General features: G+C 36.6%; 1 protein-coding gene across 6 annotated transcripts in view; it reads right to left on the bottom strand.

The window, feature by feature from the left end:
* Positions 1–21,393, bottom strand: part of myo3a (myosin IIIA) — an 86,979-nt gene that overhangs the window by 21,154 nt on the left and 44,432 nt on the right. For 5 of the 6 annotated variants that reach the window (XM_038307931.1, XM_038307933.1, XM_038307932.1 and 2 more), the window contains 12 exons: positions 18,851–18,934; positions 18,116–18,318; positions 16,256–16,354; positions 16,036–16,150; positions 11,617–11,743; positions 11,010–11,220; positions 8,066–8,213; positions 4,949–5,102; positions 4,584–4,672; positions 4,344–4,473; positions 2,744–2,826; positions 2,455–2,496 (listed from right to left, as the gene is read on the bottom strand). In XM_038307931.1, coding sequence (XP_038163859.1) covers positions 2,455–2,496; positions 2,744–2,826; positions 4,344–4,473; positions 4,584–4,672; positions 4,949–5,102; positions 8,066–8,213; positions 11,010–11,220; positions 11,617–11,743; positions 16,036–16,150; positions 16,256–16,354; positions 18,116–18,318; positions 18,851–18,934 — 1,485 coding nt within the window. The remainder of the gene's footprint in view (positions 1–2,454; positions 2,497–2,743; positions 2,827–4,343; positions 4,474–4,583; positions 4,673–4,948; positions 5,103–8,065; positions 8,214–11,009; positions 11,221–11,616; positions 11,744–16,035; positions 16,151–16,255; positions 16,355–18,115; positions 18,319–18,850; positions 18,935–21,393) is intronic. The other variant, XM_038307935.1, reaches the window with a different exon arrangement.

The raw sequence follows: 21,393 nt of genomic DNA, 5'->3' as shown, positions 1-21,393 counted from the left end.
GTTTGGGTGTATCTCACAAAATTCTTTGTCAAATAGTGGATCCTGTCCAGAAGAAGTGGCGGCAAAGCATCATCATCAGCAAACTTGAGGATTGTGGTGTTACTTTGGCTACTGATATATTTATAGGCTCACACAGTTTACCGGGGGCCAAGTACACAATCCTGTGGTGTTATCATACTGCAACCAAAGATTTTTGAAATTAAATTTATACATTTTTTAAAGAGCAGCATAGAGTAGCTCAATTACGTGACATGGAAACAAATGATGCATTATTTTCAAATGCTTTTCATGAACAGACATCTGAAAATTGTGGAATGTAAATTACATTTAGTCTAACTCAACACCGTGTTCAACCAGTGTTCTGTTGCTTTGCACATCTAAATAAAAAGGTTCAACTATTTTGTTTTTGTAATGCAGCTAAAGCTGATGTAGAATACATGAACTGTGTCTGTGAACTTTGAATGTCAATTCCTGTCACAAATCCTTATTTAGATAATCAGTTCCCAAATGTTTCAGCCTGTGACCCCCCCAAAAAAGGCCAAAAAGAATCAAGAACCTGTACAGAGTGTACAAACTAAACAAAATTCTCCAAAAGTCATAACCGTGACATTGAATAATAAGATATAAAATGTTACATATCAGACCAAAAAAGCAGTAAAACATTTTTAAAAAATTAAACGGTAAATTGCATTTAATTCTGAGCATTAAATGCAATATGACACATTTTTTACCTCTGTATTACCATAAGAGTATCCTTTTATAAGGATATTCACGTCTAATTATTTTGCAACATATCTTCTGTCCCTTTTGTCTCTCCATACCATTAAGCGGTCAAATCATGATGAAAATAAGCTTATAGCTCCGTCTTTGGTGTTTTGTGAACCTCTTTTTTGCGAATTGATCTAAATACACATCTGGACGTTGACTGGACCCTCAATACCAGGGGTCTTCGACGCTTTCCAGGCCAAGGACCCCCAAACTGATGGCGAGATTGAGCAGGGACCCCCTAATTATATATATTGAATGAAATTGTGTTATATCAAACTGGTCCGATAGTCACTCAATTAGATGGAGTAATGTAATGAAAGTAATTTCTCCCTGAGATTATTAAAGTATTTCTGATTCTGATTCCTCATTGATGGGACAGGTGTTGAATGAAATGAATGAAACGGTGCCCAGCTTGAAAGAGCTCCTGCGTGTTCCTGAATGTGTGCATTGATGACTGAAAGACATCTTCTGCCTCCATTTATTTGTTTACTACAGTGTGTTGAATTCATGTTAATGTGGAGTTAAAGACATTTCAATTAGTGGAAAAAATTGGAGGGGGGAATATATATATATATATAAAAAAGCCTAATAAACCAAAACTTTCGCAACCCTCATGCAGTACCTCCATGGACCCCCTAAGGGTCGCGAACCCCCTGTTGAAGACCTCCGCTCTTTACTATTCCTTTATACTAACTCTGTCTGTGTCTTTAGGGGGATTTCCTGCCGAAAGGTAAACCTCCACTCTAGTCCCAGTTTTTTTGCAGCCCCTAAAAGGTTTTCTTCCTGAAATATCTTGTATCTGACTCCATCCATCTGCCTAAAAGCTATCAGCCTCCTACTGTTTCAAAATTAGGCTTTTATGATTGTGGTTTTAAAGTTTTAGTTCTTCTAAACATTGTCCAAAATATCCTGTTATTGGAACACCCTCTTTCCCATCACATGTTCGCTGTGACCCTAGATGCCTTCTGATACACTGTAGTGTCCACTCTTCTGATAGGGCGATAACAATATCAATATGCTGGCTTCTCGGCTCAATGGCCAGGACATGGAAAGTTGTCACACACTCTTTCCATTATCCAGTTATGACTCTTAAAAATTGGGATATTCTTTTATAATTTAACAAGGCTTTAAATTCTTTCACTGCTTTCTTCTCAACCTTGTTTTCTATGTTGCTTGGTCTTCACAAAGGCACTGAATTTATTCTCAGATAAAAAGATGCAAAAATGAATTGCATTTACTAATAAGGGGAGTTCATGCCAGACTTTTGAAAATTGAGGAAAGAAACATTTTCTGTTCTTCCCCCTCAGAATCAGGCATGACATTGTGTTTCTACATCAACTGAAATCCAATTACTTTGATTTAAATTGGTGGCTGTAGAGGGTATGAATACTTAATCTTAATGCAGTGTAGTTGTTAGCCTGAGGCAGGGTGCTTTTAATGCAAATCTATCTCAAAGAGAGATCCAGACACCAGATAGTAGCTAAAAACAAATGTCATATCAGGAAGAAGGAAATGACGCTTCAAAGCAACAATTACAGGAGCAGCAGGTATGACTATGCTCAAGTGTATCGGTTCTAAGGAAGCGCTAATAGACCTAAAAGGGAAATCTGGATGTGTTTTGGAGATCTCTAAAAGGAGGAAAGATTCCTGCAAAGAAGGATATCCATAAAAAGTTATGTTGATTACCTCACTAATAGAAAAAGAGCTGTATAATGTAAGCATCCCCATCTTGAATGAAGGAAGAGCAAAGACAGAGAAAAAGATGGAAGAAAAAGGAGAAGGAAATTAATAAACCAAGCATGAAGCGACAGGAGAAGAAACAGATACTTCTGGACAAACCCATCAGTATCAACCATTAGTTTAGATCATTTATTGATTGTCATAGAGGAATAAAAATAAAATAAACCTAAAATGTATGCTTTAGTAAAAAGTTAAAAGAGATGATGCAGCAATAACATTTCAGATAATGTTGTACCTTGGCCAAGGTGATGGTCCGTGTAGGTGTCCGCGGGCCTTGCATTGTGTTTGTGCCTTTACCCTTAGTGTGGGCAAGGTTACCTGCAAAATAAACAGTGGATAAAGGAGGAGTGCATTAAATTACAGTTTCCCTAGAGAAATTACCCTCAATACCGTCCTCAGAGAGGGTTTAGTTTAAATGCACATATTTACTTTTTACAGCACCTATTCACTGAAAGTAAACTTTTATAAGACATTTTAGAAAATTTTTAATTAGGATAATCAGAAATTTGTTGTGTTTTTGTTTTTTTCAGCCACACCAAAAGCAACCCATGCTGCCAAGCTTAGGAGAACCAGTTTGAAATTATAACAACCTATTTTTATGTGTAAACATTTGACTCAAGCCACTTAATAAATCAATAGTTGGCCTAACACCTGTGAGTTTGTCTTAATGATTAAAGTGGGTTTCATCATCTAGTTTGATATTCTACAGTAGTAGAAGAGCGACTATTTTTGCTGCTCCCCTCCTGTCCATGTCCTATGTCTCAGATAAGGTCTCAAAAACAGCTGCAGAAAAATTAAGTATAGTCCTGTCTTTAAGTTTTATCATTCTGAATGCAAAATAAAAACATTTTGGAGGAATTTCAATCTTTACACTCTTACTTGTGACTGCAAAGAGATATGTCATGAAAGAGATAATCAAGTCTTATGCCATGACCTGTCAATTCTTGATTTTCATTTACTACAGGATGTACGTTTAGTGGCTTTATAGGCCACAATTAAAGAAAAAAAATGTTTCAAAAAGCCTAAATGTTCTAACTCATTATACTTGCTTCCTATAAAAAGATACTGCAGGCGACCAAGCTGCAGGATTGGAGGCCAGAGCCATTTGCCTTCACATTGCATTACAGATGGTAAACAGTCCACTGAGCTGCTTCTTAAAAAAAAATAACATACTGGTTATATATTTCTTTACTTCGTAAGTGATTGTTTTATAAAGAGAACTATGGGTAATATCCCTGCCATGTAAAAACAGAGACGACTCATTCTCATTTCTGCCTTGCTTTAAAGCACAGTGCCAAGCTTTGACATTTTGTCAGCTGAAGAAAGACGGAGCAAATAAATAGATAGATGGATTTTCTTTTACCATACTTATCAGAAATAAAGAAAAACAATCATAAACCAGTGGGAATTATTGTAGTAAAGCATGAACAATAAGCAGGGTGGTCTATGAGTCAGCACTCATTCTTAAAGACAAACAGCAACCCTCAAATAAATGTAAATGATTGTGTAATTTTCAATATCTCTGACTTCATTACTGCTACTGAGCTACAATTTAAACAGACTTTTTACCATTTTGGAAAACAAATTGTATTATATAGTATTAAAAAAGTTTGATTTATGTTATATCCCTAAAGAACAATTGTTGCGATGCATCTTTCAGTCTCATGAAATGTTTCTTCGTGTTAGAGAAGCTCCAAGGCTGTTATTATGACGACAAAGAAACTATTGCTGGATTCTTAAACTTCCTACAGAGTTCCCAGATAAATCTTTTATCTCACAACCAATAGTTGTCAGGTAGTTTTATTTAGTTTCCATAATGCTGCTATTAGTTTTACCCGTTATGGTGAGAGGATGAGTGACCAGTTTACGGATCAACTCGTTTTCTGATGACCTCAGGAGAAGGATGATATCAGCTGGGAGCGTCTCTCTGTTCTTGGCCAAGAAGCCAGATGCGTTGTAAATGACCTTAAAGTTCACAAGGTAGAAAAAAAATATTTTTTAAGACAGGAAGGTATCAACTACAAAAAAACAAAACTTTACAAAAGGCATTTTTAAGGTAACAAAGGAAGACTTACCTTCCCCGCATAGTGATGAATACCAAAGCCAAGATCAACCCTTTTAGGTCTCCAGAAGCTTTTTGTTTTCAGATTATCTTCAAATTTCTCTAAAATACAAAAAAGTAAAACATTCAACCAATTACATAACTATACCATGTACTACAATTTTTGCTCTTTATTTGGGTGTAACTTACAAAAAAGTTTTTTTTTTTTTTTTCAGAATATGAATTATTTTGTTTATAGAACCTCCATAAATGTAACACTTTAATAAGTTAATACTGTAAATAAATAAATTTTTTTAAACAAATAAAAAATAATTGCATGTAAAGTATTTGAATCTACACTAGACAGGAGCAAGGCCACACTCCTCCTGATGGACTCACCTACGAGTGTTTGGTCGGTGGCCTGTGGGAAGCGGCTCTCCTCATCCAGCAGGGACAGCAGCCCCATCGGCTTCTGCAGGAACAGGTCCAGGAGAGGCCGGTTGTCTTCATACTCAATCATCCGAGCATCAACCTCTTCATTCAGGTACTCATCCTGATCAGGAGGGAAAATCATTTAATTTAGGACTTCTTCTTTTTTAACTTTTTTTTTTTTTTTACTGTGTAAACTTAAATCACCTCACTATTTCAGTTTTTTTGGTTTTAGTTTATCTCTCTTTTTTTAATTTAAGCTCATTTCACGTATGTCAAGTATAGCCTAATAACCTGTAATTACCCTGTAAGGAAGTGCTGTAGACCTCATAAATATCCTGCCCCAGTTGCTATTGGAAAAAGTATATTTTTCCCAGTCTGAACATATAGATGTAAAGTAATGTGTCGGTGCTTTAAAAAGTAACAGAAAAATGCCCAGGACTGATCGAAATGGTAAGACTGTGGAAAGTTCCTCATTGGTTTGGAGTTAGTACCCTTTAAAAAGCATGATAAATACATGCATGAAATTACCCTGTAAATATGAATGTAGTTGTAGTAGAGGTAATCATAAGAAATTGTAAGTAATAAAAAAAATACCCTGTAAGCAAACTTTGGATAGCAAACAAGCCTCAGAAAAGTAACCTAAAAGCAACTTTAGCATCAGTTAGTACCTTCCAGGACTCTACAGGGAGCAGTTACTTGTAAGGACCTTATACGTTTAAGTAAAGTATCCCTTAAGACTAGGTGGTGAGAAAATATCTTTATAGTAACTCATAAGGAGCTTGTGAGCTACAGTACAATCTCATTAGGAAACTGTAAGCTGCAGTTAAGTACTCATTTAATCCCCTTTAAGAGACCTGTGGGTGCTTCATTGTGCTAGACTGAGCAGGAATGACTCAAACGACAACTCACAGTTTCCAAAAAAAAAAAAGCTGTTTAATGACAGTCGTAAGGTCGGAACACGGAGAATCAATCAAGAGGGCAGAGGTAACCAAAAGCACCGGGCTGAGGCAAAGTCGAAGCACAAAAGGTTCAAAGATCACTACAGGCTAGAAAGGTGGAAAAAGGGTTGGAAGACCTGCTGGAAGAAACAAAGATGAACTGGCATGGAGAGAGGGGATCAAACTGCCTAAATACACAGGAGGAGATGATTGAGGGCAGGTGTGTGCAATCAGGCTGGCTGGAGAAGTGCAGGCAGCAGAGCTGTGGCAAAACAAAGCTGCCACAGCACATTAAGAGACGCAATACCTGCTCTAGTCAAAAAAACATGCACTTATGTTAAGAAAAATGTACTTAGATTTCATTTGCTTGCAGTGTAAGTAGCAATAGGATCCTATAAGTAACCAGCTAACACCAAAAAATAACCCCAAAGAATTGTATAATGCTTAAGGTGAGTAAATTGACCTATAAATGCACTGTGAGTAGCCATGAAATCACATCAGTAACCTCTAAAAATCAGCACTTCAAAAATAGCAACAGATTTTCATATAGATCCTGTCAATATAAAAAAGTGGCTCATAAGTAGCATCTAAGCATATCTGGAATACCCTGAAAAAGACAAGGAACTCCATAAATATGCAGTATGCATCAGTAAAGTGCAATGCAATTGTATAATTAACCTGCAGGAAGCAGTACAGTAACCCCTGAGCACATTTATCTATAGCAACCCCTGGATTTCCTTGAAGGACACAACAATGTTGTTTGAGGGCCGAAAACAGCAAGAATGTATTTTGTAAAAACCTGTATGTAGCATGTTTGTAACTACAAGCTCTGTTAGTAAAAATCCTTATTCCATAATTAGGGTGAAACATTGCACGATTGCATCTGGCTTTAATTATGTTAAACTATTCAAAGATTTCATTTCAAAGGAGATCGCTTCAACTTAACTCCTCCATGCCAGTGATCGGTTGCCAGGGCCAGTAATCCTAAACCTTTCTTTAGGATTAGCAAACATTAACCCGCCAATAAGGAAAGTGGCAACTTCAACCCGTAGCTTTAGTTTCCCTTTACTTCCTTAAGTCAGAAGCAACGCTCTAAGGTTGGTTCATGTTCATCCTTCTATTGTTTACTTTTTGTTTTTTTGGCTAAATCTACCAGTAAGAAACCATTTCTCAGCTCTATTATGTGATTTTCGCTACTATTCCTATTTTTGTGGACTCCTTTTATGTCAACATGAAAGGCATCATAACCAGAAATAGATATTTTAATATTTTGGATCCGTCAAAATCTACAAAACTGTTATTCATATTTATATGATATATCTTTTCATTTTTCAATAAAATCAATAATGTTATTAAGCGCCACGCTAGATGTTCTGCTAATGTATTATTTTGAAAAATTAGGCGTTTTAATTGAAAAGTTGTAGCTACGACCTAACTAAATAAAACTTGATTCTGTATTATTTTCCTATATTTTAATCAAGTAAAGCACTTTGCATTGTCTTTGTACTGAATTGTGCTATACAAAAAAAATTTGCCTTGCCTCGCCTAACATTCCAGAATTATGAATCTGGTGTTTTATCCACACTTTTCAGCAAAATTTGATTGGGGCAAAGTGGCCTAAATCTCAGCTACACTCATGATAAAATACAGTAGCATTACTTTGGACACCTAGGAAATGCTTATTAATCTCAGTACTGAACATTTCACATATGCTCTCAGTGTACATTCAGTCGGCAGAGGACAATGTATTTCTGGGCCTGGTTCCAACAATCCCCAAGAGTGAATTTAAGTCCAACATTAAGTGTCTCCAGCTCCTAATAGACCCTCATTTGGGATGATTTACTGCCCCGCTCTGCGGGTAGGTCCAAATCGTTTAACATTAGCAAACCATTCTGTGACCCCCCTCAAGGCAAACACTCCCATGAGACATCACAAAGGGAGAATTGTGAAGCTCAATCTGCCATAAAGATAGAGAGCAGCAGATTTTAGTGAAAGCTCTTAAAGCTCAGACAGACAAAAGACGTGTTAGTGAGGTTTAGATGGAAATGACTGTGAAAACTGCAGACAGAGTGCTTTTAGTTGGAAGGATCCTCAGCTGTAGTATTTGATCTAACTGATGGGGTGTGTTGTTTAGATGTGACTCTACCTGCTCCCAAGCAAAGATGTGCTGGTTGAAGTAAAACTGGATCTGCTCATTGGCGAGGTTGATGCAGAGCTGCTCAAATGAGTTCTTCTTGAAGTTTTCAAAGCCGAAGATATCCAGAATGCCAATGTTCAGGCCCTTATCATCCTCCCTAGAGTTGAGAAGAACAACAAAGAAGCCGATTCAGCCCAGTTAGAACCATGCCTCCTTGTAAAGCAAACGCTGATCAATTCCGTTCTTCTGAATTTAACAAGGAACAAATATATTACGTTTTTTAAACTATTTACAATCGAAAACTTGTCTGAAAAATTCTTCTCACACTTTCTCTTTAAAACGTAAATTAAACTGATTCAACTAAAAAGAATACAGATTTTCTTACAGCTGCTATGATTCTGATTTAACTGTACAAGTTTAAAGTAATCAGAGTAATTAAAATATTCATTTTGGGGTTTTAACAATTTATTCTAACTGGTAACTAGTTGTTGTTTTTTTGTAAGGCACACATAAACTACTTTATATCTGCCCACAGAAACTGGTTAGTAAGCTTTATTGAAAAATAACCCATACAAACCTCATTTGTAGCAAAACATAATCCCCCAAAAAGTTATAAGTATTAGTAAAGTACTCAAATAGACTGCAGTAATGCATCCCATAAATACCAGTTATGAACTTTGTTTTTCTTTTAAGGAAGCAGCTATGTACCCATTGTGACCCTGACAGCAAGAAGAAATTATCATTGTAGTATCCTGTAGTGTTTCTGGGTTTTGAATGTATTTTTGTTAACAGTTAGGCAGATTGCTTCAAAAAATATTTTGTAATATATTAAAATCAAAATGATAAAACTAAGATTTCTATCAATCTCAATACTTTAATGGTTTGTAATACATTTATATAAATCTTAAAGTTTGGGTGAACTATACCTTTGAGTGCATTTTTTTAACATCTATTATTAAACTGCACAAGAAACACATATACTTTTCATTGGCACATAAAAACTTTTGGCACAATACTGGCTGAACATTTGAGCACTCTTATTGGTGGATTTGGCAGAGCTAATCTAAATTGTTTTTTTTTTACAGGTCTTTAAGCATGGTCCATTACTTTTGATAGGTCTGAGGTTTGTGCTTTTTGAAGTTCATTCAATAGCATTTTGAAGCTTCCCAAAACTAGTTCAGACCATTACTTGGAGTCATTTTCCTGTTGCAATGCTCAGCTGTATCCAAGTTCCACTCTACTTACTGTCAGTATTAGCATTTGGGATGTCTGTAAGCAGTCCTGGAACCACCAAGTCAACTATATGCATATATGATGAAATATTTACTTCAACACTATTAATTTGGAGTAGTCATTTATCATAAAATATTAGATTTTTCTTTCACCTCAGAAGAAAGATATTTGTATGTAGTATTTGGATGCTGTATCACACCATTTCTGCACATTAGGAACACTGAACATAGTCTGAGGCAACTGCAGCTGGATAATGCATTTTACCAACATACATTAGCTAAAATAATAGACAGTGGATACCACGCTGCAGGCTACATCTTCTCAACTTTGAGCATAAATGATCCCGGTCTGCCTCACATCACCAATTGCTGATCCAGGAAAGTGGGCATTTGTTTACCAGGAGTGGTACAGTAGGTACTTCCAGGATGGTACAAGTAATCCCTTTCCTACAAAAAACTGTGATGGTCTCTTTTTTCCAAAATTGGGAGGGGCTGTTGCTCAGAAAGCAGAACTCATGAGGATAACTCAGAAATGCATGAATTAAATCAAATACCACTTTGGGCATGATTGTGATAAAGGAATACCAAATTATGTTATTTACAAATAAAAAAAAGTTTGTTTTGCATGATGCAGCCCTTGTGTTTTTTTTTAACTGGTAATTAATGGAACACTTCATAACATGACTGAGGGGAACTAGAAAACTAACGGTTTCATAGTCAGATGGGACGGACAGCAAGCTGTCTGGTCACAGTAAGAAGAAGACAACTTGTCAGAGTCAATGAGAGGTTTTCTAAACAAAGTGTGCAAACAGTGTGCAAGCTGTCAATAGCGCCAGTGTCAGCTTAACACTGAGGAACTTTATTTTTTGCCACTGGAACTACTGGAATAGATAATAAAGAAGGACAATCACTATTTTTCTAAACTTCACCTTAAAATACAGAATTGGGTGAACAAAAAAAATGTTACAGACTGGTGTGATATTACACAAATGTAATCGTATTAATGTGTGTCTGTTCAGACAACAGGGTTCAACCATTTTTTTGGTAAGTGTGGGAGTTAAATAAAGCTTCCTGGTTCCAAAGCTAATTTGCTGTTGTTTGAAATAAAGTACCTGACTATTTTAGCAATGACTTTGATTCATAATTTTGTTTATGAGCCATGGACTATTTCCTGAAATTCACCAATCAATGTAAGCTTTACCAATTCTGGCGACAAGCGCTGTCATCTATCTCACCAGGACTACTATTGAGGCTTTTAATGGAAATCAGGGAGCTCTTCTGCAGCATAGTGAGGGACACTGATCTAAATGTTATTAGGGCTGTTTGTTTTTTGTTTGTTTTTAATAACTGAGCTATATGTTCAGGGTAATTAGAAGAACAGTTGCATTTTAATCAAACTTTTGCAGTGTTATTTTTGATAAATAATGAAATTTAACAGAACTAAAAGTTCAAAATAATATATTCATCCATATTACAACAAATGTATATGCTTATACTTAACCTAATAATTCTAAGGCATATCCAAGGCCCTTATATAAGTAAAATATTCATTAAATCATTCACGTCAACTAACAACAAGGTGTCCCTTTATAACGACTGCTTCAATGGGCTTCCGGGTTACATATCTACATATCTTTTCTTTGCATAACTTAATATATCAATTAAATAAAAAAACGCACAAAAAAAAAAAAAGGTATCCCTTTTTCTGCTGCTGGTCTCACCCTGGTTGACTGTCAGGCCGCAACAGTGTGTTGATCCGGTTCACGATCCAGCTGAAGAGCCTGGCGTATAGAGCCTTCCCCATAGCGTCCCTCACCTCCATGGCTTTCTCCACCGTGTTGGGCCTGACGATGGTCTCGCCCCGGGCCACAACACAGTGGGATGTCAGGGCTTCCTGGAGCTCGTCTGATCGGATACGTAGTAGGGATGCCACTGGCAGGAAACACAAGATAGGGGATGTTTAAATGTTTTCAGTTCAAAACTGGGTGAAGCAATGTGCAAATGAGCAGGAAAACATTGCTATTTAAAAAATGGATTAAAACATTTTGATATAACCAGCCTAGAACATGTGCTTCTATTTAGAAAAGATTATCTAAACCACGCAGTGCAAATCTAATTATTATAAAATGTGTTTGCAAATAATTTTCAGTAAATTACATGTCTCTGCTGATGTATAATTTATTCCTCAATAATAGTGTGCTATATTTATCCTAACTCCAAATGGAGCTCTGTGCAGAGTTAATGTAGGAAGGCGAAAGAGGGAGAGGGGCAGAGAGCAGAACAAATTTACAATCTCCTCATACATTTAGTGTTCGACTGTATTCTCACCGTTCTCTAGGACAGAAATGTTGGTGATGTTGCTCTTGTCAGTTTGGTGTTCTGAGGCGACAGCAGAAAACTCAATGTCTCCTGAGTTAAGGATGGCAGCCAGAATGCTGTAAACGCTGCCCAGCTCCTGTAAAAATGAAATATAAATAGCTGCTAAAAATTTAACTCTAGGTTTTTTTTTTTTATATACTACGTTCAAGAAGCCAACCCTTCTGGGGATCCTTTTATTTTAATTGGTTCCTTATAGATATACAGGTTTTCTGTAGTCCTTCAAAGCTTTCTTTGGAAGCTTTGTATTTTTTTTTTCTTTTTAGCTTTTTGATTTTTATTTATTTTTTGTTCCTCATTCAGCATATTTATATGCACACAAATCAGGATATTTCCCTGAGAAGTAAGACAAATTTATTGTAAAAACCAAAAACCTCTCTTTCCAAATGGGTACATTTTCAAACAAATGAAAATGGCAAAAATTGGATTATCATACAAAACCCACACACAATTTCACAAACTATAGGCCTTTTTCTCTTGTTCCATAGCTATCCAGAACTTTTGGAAAACGCTGACAGAAGAACTTAGCTGATAAACGAAAACTAGATTCTGAAAGTCTTTATGGATTTAGATCGCAGAGATTCACTTCTTAATTACTCCTGTAATTAATAGAGGAAGTCAGTAGCTACACAGATAAAAAGAAGTATGCAGTTGGTCTGTTTGTTGATCTAAATAAACATTTTACATATTTTATGACAATATCTCAATAAGGAAACTACAGCAATGTAATGTAGAGATGCTTGTTCTGGAGTGGATGAAGAGCTAATTAAGTAGCAGATAACAGTTTGTGAAAATTAGGTGATTAACAGTCATCATGCTTAGACTTGTGGTATCCCCCAGGGGTTAGTGTTAGGATGAATATTATTTATTTTTTCCATAACACACATATTAAAGTTTGCTTATAACACATATATTTTGGTTACAGGTGAGCGCTTACAGCAGCCTTTGGAGGATATCACACCAGAGTAGTATAGGCTAAAAAATCTGGTTTGAAAAAATAAACTCTCCTTGAACCTGGAAATGTTCCTGTTATTAGGAAATCATAAAGGAAATTAAGATGTGAAAGTCAAAATAAATGGGCTAGAGTTGAAAAAAGGAAATGAAATAAAATTCTCAAGCCTGAATATTGAATATTTTAAGATTGAATAGAAGCCTCATATTAAAGCTAATGATCTAAAAGCATTCCAAACACATCCTTTAATGTTAACAGATTTTAACACACCTGTGCAACACCTACCATATATTAATCAAACAGCTGTGCATGCTGCATAAAAGAGCCATCAGAATAAATCATAGGGCTGTGCTATCATGACCACACTAATCCATTATTCATCAATCCCTGCTTACTTAAATTCTCTAATCTCACAACTAATGTGTAAAGCCAGAAACAGCAACTGGACAGCATTAGAAACTTTTTGAGACAGAGTGAGGGTAAAATTATAGGGATAATCTACATTTCAAAATCTTAAATCCTCAACCAAACATGAAAAGAATTTACATTCCAATAAAGTATGGAACAAGCACAGTGTTGAATTAAAGCATTTCCAATACAAGACTGTTTAGTAACAGGCTCCAAATGATTTTCTTAAAAAGATATGCGATGGGCAAAGGGTGGTGAACATCAATGGGTACCCTTAGATGGGTTTATAATTTTTGTGCTATGATTGTGGTTGGTGAGCTAACAACTGTCAGAATGAGGCATGATGTGTGTAGGCATATGTGAATGCCTATATGTTTATATGTACACAACCTTATTTATTTGCTCAAAAAATTTACTTTTGGAGCAGCATGGATTAACAAGTTGTATAGGAATGAGGATTTTTTTTTTACTGGTTTGTCTGATATAGAATGATTCTCTCATTAAAGTACTGCATGCATTTGTGTTTAGCCAACCTAATTAGATGCTACTGGTTTTCCTAATGATTGTTCTGGATTTAGTTCCATTCTTTTCATCAGTTCTGACAAAAAAAACACATCTCGGCATTATGAGGCTCTCACTTCCATGTTTCACTAATGTTATGCTAGAAATGAGATGTGCTTAATATATTACTTACTTAAGGGTATCACATATATAAAAAAAAAGGCAAATGCATATACCCAAATTAGAGTGACTTAGGGACTAAGCGCTGCTTTATATAAATTAATACTCCTGGAAATAAGATTTATTTTTAGAAATAACCTTAAATAGTCTCAACCTTAAATTGTGTTTTCTGTCCAAATGCGTTATCTTTAGCATATTAAATAAATACATGAATAATGTTTTGTCATTATAGAAATGTACGGTGAGTTTATAGTTAGAAGGTGCCAGCTCCAGAGACAGTGCAGACAGTCTATGATATACAATATAGAAATACATATTGGGTTATTTACAACATATACAATACAAACAAACATAACCACCATAAAAACAGTGCATAGTAGAGTTCAGCGTGATTATTGCTTTCACCAAGAAGCTGTTTTCCATTTGACTAAACAATAAATTATAGCTTCAACTTCATGAAGTGGATCAACTTTTTTAAATGTAGGCTGTTGTAATTATTCCAAAAACTCTTTTACAGAATCCAAGGAATAGCTGCAAGTTTTCAAGGTATTTGCTGCACTCCACACAGTTGAGTCACTTTCTCCTTCTTTCCTTCTCTAAGTGAAATGGATAACTGCAGCAGTGCACACGCGTTTTTATGACGTAATAATTATAAAATATTGTAGATAATATCTTTGCCTTCCACAATGCCATCATATAAGCACCTTCTGCATGTAGTCTGGCAATCTGCAGTAGATAGGGGGTTATGCTATTTAGTCTTAAAAATACTAAATGATCGGTTTTGACCAAAAAAACATTACCAGCATCTGCAAGAACCATTTCATTTTTCAAAAACAGCAAAGCTTAGTGTTAGAGAAATATCTTGTTCAGATCACTAAAGTGGTTCAAGTGTATATTGAGTATGTTTCTGTGATTTAAAAATTGAATGCTTCTTATCCTGATCTTTATCTACCCTGAAGTCCAAGCAAGTGATAATTTTATAAATACGGATACCTTAAATAAATAAGGATTGCTTCTTAACAACAAATATATGAAAAAAAGGTGGCTTTATATATTACGGAACTTGAGACCTGTAGTGTCCTTCAGAAGTTTTTTCATGGTGGTTTTCTTGAGAAAAAAAGTTAATTTTCTATTTATTTAAAGATAACAAAAGCTGTTTTCTAGTAGTCATAACGAGATGATTGGTGTGTGTTAAAACTGATTACTTCCTTCAATACCACAACAGCAGTAGATAATTTTTAAGTCATGGCAGCCCATGTGTAATTCTGTTAATAATCCTGTGTTTAACTTTAAGGTAATGAGACAACGTTGTTAGTTTGATGATTTGCTTCCATTTCTGATTCATAATCAATTAGACCTTTGTCTATGGCGCTTTAACGCCAGTGTTTTCTGAACAGCCAAAGTGTCACACCTGTAACAGGTATAAGACGCATTGACCCCCACAATGAGTCCAGATTCAAGATTTTTATTAAAAAACTAGTCAGTTTTGTTTCTACTGTATTCCACGCAATCCAATCATCCACCATGACCGGACAATGAGTTAAAAGAAAAAGGAAACTAAAAAACTGATTATTTGCGCACATGCGGTAACGTGACTGCACAACTACAGGCACCGCAGGCATGGATGGACTGGAAATCCAGGGCTGTTGGCCAGCCTCATTCATTACTCATACAGGTTAATCATCTCATTATCTCAAGAAGGCAAAGGAAAAAAAAAAGTTGTGTATGACCACTCTCGGCTTCCGTAGTATATGGCTCTTCAAGCGATTTTTGTATAAAAACATTTATGAATTAACAAACTAACTAAAATATTCCCCCCAAAAAATTGAAAGCAGGCAAATAAAACAGTCAAAATGAAAATAACGACCTTGAAATAAACCTTTCAGTAGATATGTAGTTAAATATGTAGTTAAATCCCTGTAGAAGCAAATCACACTGACAGAAGTGATGCACCACTCTGCAGCTCCAGCTCCACAGAGTGCTTATAGGATAAGTGATATTGACGTACAGATCCCAGGAGAGGTCTGGTCTTTGAGGCTCATTAGCCCTCTCAATGACGACACCTTGCTGCCAACATGTGTTTGCTGCTTTATGCTACATAGCAGATGAAAAAGGGAAAACATATTTTTACCTAATTTATCAACCACATTCTACTTTGCAGAGAAATCCCCTCTAATCGAGATTATTTTCATTTTGTTTGATGATCTGTAATACAACAATTGAGTTTGGGGTCTGGGCCATGAGAGCCTGAGATCTATATGTGAGGGGTGCAGGCTTGAGGTGGGGCTTCTCACAGCTCTGTACCCAATATTCACTGCAGCAAATCATACCTCCAGGGTGAATCCTATGACTTTGAAACACTGCTCCACTGCATCAAACTGCTCCTTGTAGAAGGCATTGCTCACAATGTCAGGGCCTAACTTCATGTGTTCAGTATAAAGATACCTGCAGAACAAGGAAAAAACACAAAAGTGAGGGCTGGGCTCTTAAAGAGGGCAAAGTAAACAGTTTTTGGAGTAAAGGAGACATCTTACAAAAATTAAAACCTACTTAGGAGTCTTGCTGTCAGACAGTTTATAGTGGGCAAGCTTCTTCCTGTCAGCCAGACCAGCATAAATATAGTAGAAAATATGGAAGTTCTTCTCACCCCTGTGAAAAACAGAAAATCATGTAAGAACACTGAATTTGATGTGATTGTTTGGTTTGGTAAGGCACTGATGGGTTTAAGGCGAAGTAGTGAATTACAGTGTGAGGACAGGGCTTAACCACCAAATTATAACTGGGATTCACACTAATAATGTGTTGTTATAATGCAATGGGGAAATTATTGCCTGGTCATTATTCAAAATGGTTTATTCAAGTGAAGGAAAAATGAAAGAAAAATTGTGTTAAAGGGAAAAAAATGGAAAACACCTGCAGACCTGGTCAAAAATGTCAGCACACCCTTTATGCAATAATGTTGTTGTTGAAGCATCTTTTGATTCAGTCTTATTATTCATTATTCTAACAAGATCCCACATATTAATAGGAAAAAAATTATCTTCTCTTGTCCAAAGCCCTCTTCCCCCACATCTCTCTTTTGTGACATTCATTTTTAGACTTTTGATTATTCCTAAACTTTTCCTTCCTTGGCATAATTTGTTTTAAGGCTAGGCTTGAAACTATCCTTTTTGATAAAGCCTATAGTTAGAGAAGCACAGCTTGTACTCAGCTAGCTCTATAGTTATGCTGCTATTGGCTTAGCCTGCCGGAGGACACAGGGAACACTTTTCACTATATTGCTTCATTCTATCTCTATTCTCCCATTCTGCAAGTCAGTTCTATAATCATAGTAGCTTTATCTGGATTGGCCCTGTTTGGCTATGAGCCCATTCTGTGTCAATGACACAATAGAAGCATATGTCATCGACATAAGCTCATCTTGGAGCAAATCCTGCAGAGTCAAAAGCTTGATGCATTCAGCCAGTTTCCTTAGACAGAAAATCTATAACCAACCTGACTGTTTGATCTGGTTGAATTATATCTGTAAAGCTCCTTGAGATGGCAGGTTTTGTGCATTGATGCTATATAAATAAAATGTAATTAACTGTAGTAAATCATTTATTTGCTGATTTGGACTTATGCCTGGACTTTGAGTGATGCTAATAAATAAATTTAAGTTTAAAGCCAATGGCTCTATGTTACCCACACTGACATAGAGCCATTCTGGGTATTTTACTGAATATTCTATCTATTCTTTTCAATTCCATTCTATTTTATTCTATTCTCTTCTATTCTATTCTATATTAAGTGATAGGGGTTTCTTATGCAGTGAAAAATAACTAAGTCTGGGTTTGGACTTTTTTTTCACTAATCTTAATGAAATGTGTCTACTACACACAAAAAGCATCATATTCTCCTGTTTTGATCTTTTTTGCAACACACACTATGTTTTAAAGAATCTGCAGCTTAATGTGGAGCTTCTGCTTTCCTAATAAGCTTCAGAAAATCTAGCTGTGCACAGGGCCTCCTGCCAAATCAGCCCACTCTGACCCTTGTGTCCGTCTATTAATGAAATACTTCAGTGTGTCTTTGAAGTTCTGCTCGCTAGAAAACAATCTTTGATCAAACAAGAAATGGGCCTCCCTCTGCACTTGACCCGGTCTGATCCCCAGACACCTGATAAGAGGAAAAGACGCAGTGACCGAAGTACAGGCCAAAGGAAAATGTCACCTGTTTCAAATGGGTAAGTAAAGGTGAAAGGAAGGAAAGAGACAGTCCATTACACACTGATCACAGCCAGCGAGTCGAAACATAACCTTTGTGGTGCTGTTTTCTCATTGGGTGATTTGAATTTCTATGAATGTCAGTGCAGATGAATTTCACAAGGGTACAAAGACAAGTCAAGAACAGGAAGAATGAGGTGTTTACATTGCTTGGTGGATGACTCTGGATTTCTCCAGCAGGTACTCTGAGATCTGCGCGCCGACCACTGTTCCACCATTGGTAAACTTCATCTCCAAGTACTTCCCAAAGCGGCTGGAGTTGTCGTTAATAACGGTGCAAGCGTTTCCGAAAGCCTCCACCAGACTGTTGACCAGCAGGATTTTCTCTTGGAGCGTTCGATTGTTGGCCTAAATTAAAACATTATTCCAGTACAGAATGGAGGAAATGAATCCTCTTAGCACAATAGTACAGACTGATAGAAAGGAAACTGTTTAAGTCATGACCGGCACCAAACAAATTCATCATAATAAACTTTCCTTTTTGAACTGATCATTTTTGAAGTGAAAGTTAGTGAATATCTGCAGTCTCCTGCACAGTTAATTTTTTTTGTAGGTTTGAATTTGTTTCTAAATTAATGCAAATGTAAAAACAACACTGATGATGATTAAATTATTCTGTCAAAGTGATAATATTTCAATAATTTCTTGAAATCAACTCAAAGAAAGAAACTATTCCATTAAAAAAGGAATGAAGGAAATTAAAAAACAATCAAATTAGTTGAAACTGAAAATATTTTTTAGGGTCACATAAAAAAAATTAAATTTACTTAGATTGTGGTTTAAACATTGCATGCACTATTCTAAACTGTTAGTTTCAAGAAAAGCAGAATATAGAGAATAAAAAAGATGATCTAATAAAGATGATAGTTAATTTAAGCACCTTTCCGAGGACTGTAAGCTGCTGCACCAGCAGATGAGCGCTCTCCGTCTTTCCTGCTCCACTTTCCCCACTGATCACAATACACTGAAAATCACAAAAACCAAGTTTAAAAGACCTACATTAAGACTGTAAAATGCATCTGCTTAAACTTTTTTTGTCACACCGTTTTAGATAAAAATAATATAATATCGTAATAATAGCATATAAATTTGATATCAAAGATAATAAACGTAATACAGAATTTTCAATTAGTTTATATTTTTAAGAGTAAAGAGCCTGTTTATACAGTACATAAATGACTAATAACCTCATAAGCCTGGTTGTCTCATTCTCTGCGATAACAGCTACCATCGAACATTCGTGAAAACCGGCAAAGTGTTTTCTATCTAGCGTTAGATAGAGGTGTTTACCCTGCTCTTCAGCTGTTTCAGTTTAATCACACTAAAAGGTTTTTGAACATAAGCTGCCTGTTTGAGGTCACTCCTAAATTTCTAAAATGGGTTTAATTTAAAACCGTAATTAGGCTTGTAAAAAATGTTTTATTTATTCAGTTTATTTCATCTGCACAAAACCTTCAGACTAAACTGAATCAGGTTGCACTATATTCTCCTTTTTGAATTGAGTCCATCACTTTGGATAGTTAATCCTGGTGATTAAGAAACAAAGCGGCCCTGGACCATCACACTACCACTGCCATACCTAAATGTAGCTTTGAGATCCTGTTTTGGATAAGTGTTACTACAGTGTACAGTAGTAAGAGATTTAACTTGTCAGTCAACAGAATATTCCCACAAAAGTCTTGAGGATCAACAAGATGCTTTCTGGCAAATGTTTGGATGGATCTTTATGTTCTCTGTTTGGTCAATAGGATTTCTTGTTGGGGTAGTGGGTGGGGAAGGTTCTAAGTTCAATTCTCTTCCTGGCTTTTTCTGCATGGAGTTTGCATGTTCTCCCTAAACATGCGTGGGTTCTCTCCGGGTACTCCCGCTTCCTCTCACAGTCCAAAAAATGACTGTTAGGTTAATTGGCTTCACTAAATTCTCCTTCGGTGTGTGTGTGTGTGCATGGTTGTGTGTCCTGTGTGTCTCTGTGTTGCCCTGCAATAGACTGGTGAACTGTCCAGGGTGTAGACAGGCTGGAGATAGGCACCGGCCCCACCGCAACCCTGACTCAGCAGGAGAAAATGGATGGTCTTTATTGTTGTGGATTCATTAACACTGATCATGACTAAACCAAGTGAGGTCCTCAACAAATAAGCTGTTACCGTATTTTCACGACCATAAGGCGCACCGTACTAAAAGGCGCAGTCTCAGTTATGTGTCCCATTTCTGTATTTAACACACACATAAGGCGCACCGGACTATAGGGCGTGTTTTTTATATACAGGTACATGTCCTCTACTACCTTTAAATACCTCTACTGCGTATTTAAAAATACAGCGGGGGCAAAACTGAGTATGACTGTGATTTATTCATGTATTTATTACAAAGTATTAATCAAACCTGGCAGCTGGCCATGAGACAGACACATCGCAGATGACACAGCGCTGTGATCACTCCTAAATTAACTTAAAATCCTGAAACCTGCCGACAGAATATGTTCGCTTTTATTACCGGCATCCTGGTGCCTGCAGTTTAAATTATTTAGATGAAAAACACCTGCCAGCAGCCGCGGTGAACGAAAGGATTTCTACTGTCGGCGCACCGCTGGTATGTGGGGGTCTGAGCGCCTCCGACAGAAATAGATAATCTGAATGAACTGACTGCAATTATGAAGTTTTCAGGTGGACTTTCTCACTTAAAAACATATTAAAACTACTTTATTCCCACTGATCACAGCAAATATAGCTGCAAGATTTAGATTATTTAGATGAAAAAACACCTGCCAGCCGCCGCGGTGAAGAGGAGGAGACGCGCAAAGAGGCTGCTGTTGAATTAAGTTTTCAGGTAGAAAAATAGAGCGGGAGCAAAACTGAGTATGATTGTGCTTTATTCATGTATTTATTACAAAGTATTAATCAAACCCATCAAAGTCATCATCCTCTGTTTCTGAATTAAACAGCTGCGCTAAATCAATTCAATTCAATTCAATTCAGTTTATTTATATAGCGCCAAATTCACAACACATGTCATCTCAAGGCACTTTACAGTTCAACCAGATCAAATTGATACAAAGTTTTCTATCTAAGGAAAACCAGTTGATTGCATTGACTCATTGACTCAAATACAATCCCCCACACTAAGCATGCTTGTAGCGACAGTGGAGAGGAAAAACTCCCTTTTAACAGGAAGAAACCTCCAGCAGAACCAGGCTCAGTGTGAGCGGCCATCTGCCGAGGCCGACTGGGGTTCAAGGAGACAGAAGCAGAGATACAAAAAGCAGCTGTAAAAGGCGGCCCCGTCCAGGAAACATACAGCCAGGCAGACGAGCTCCAAGGCAGCTCCCATGCCAGAGGACGAAGAAAGCACATCCACTCAGTCACGGTCAGAGAAACAGGACCACACTGGAAAACAGGCCGATCTCCAACATCTATAAACAAGGGT

Source organism: Cyprinodon tularosa, unplaced genomic scaffold (assembly GCF_016077235.1).
Source record: "Cyprinodon tularosa strain WSP-4 unplaced genomic scaffold, ASM1607723v1 ctg623, whole genome shotgun sequence".
Classification (NCBI taxonomy): Eukaryota; Metazoa; Chordata; class Actinopteri; order Cyprinodontiformes; family Cyprinodontidae; genus Cyprinodon; species Cyprinodon tularosa.
Note: the sequence above shows the minus strand (reverse complement) of the source record. Positions and strands in the feature narration are given on the sequence as shown.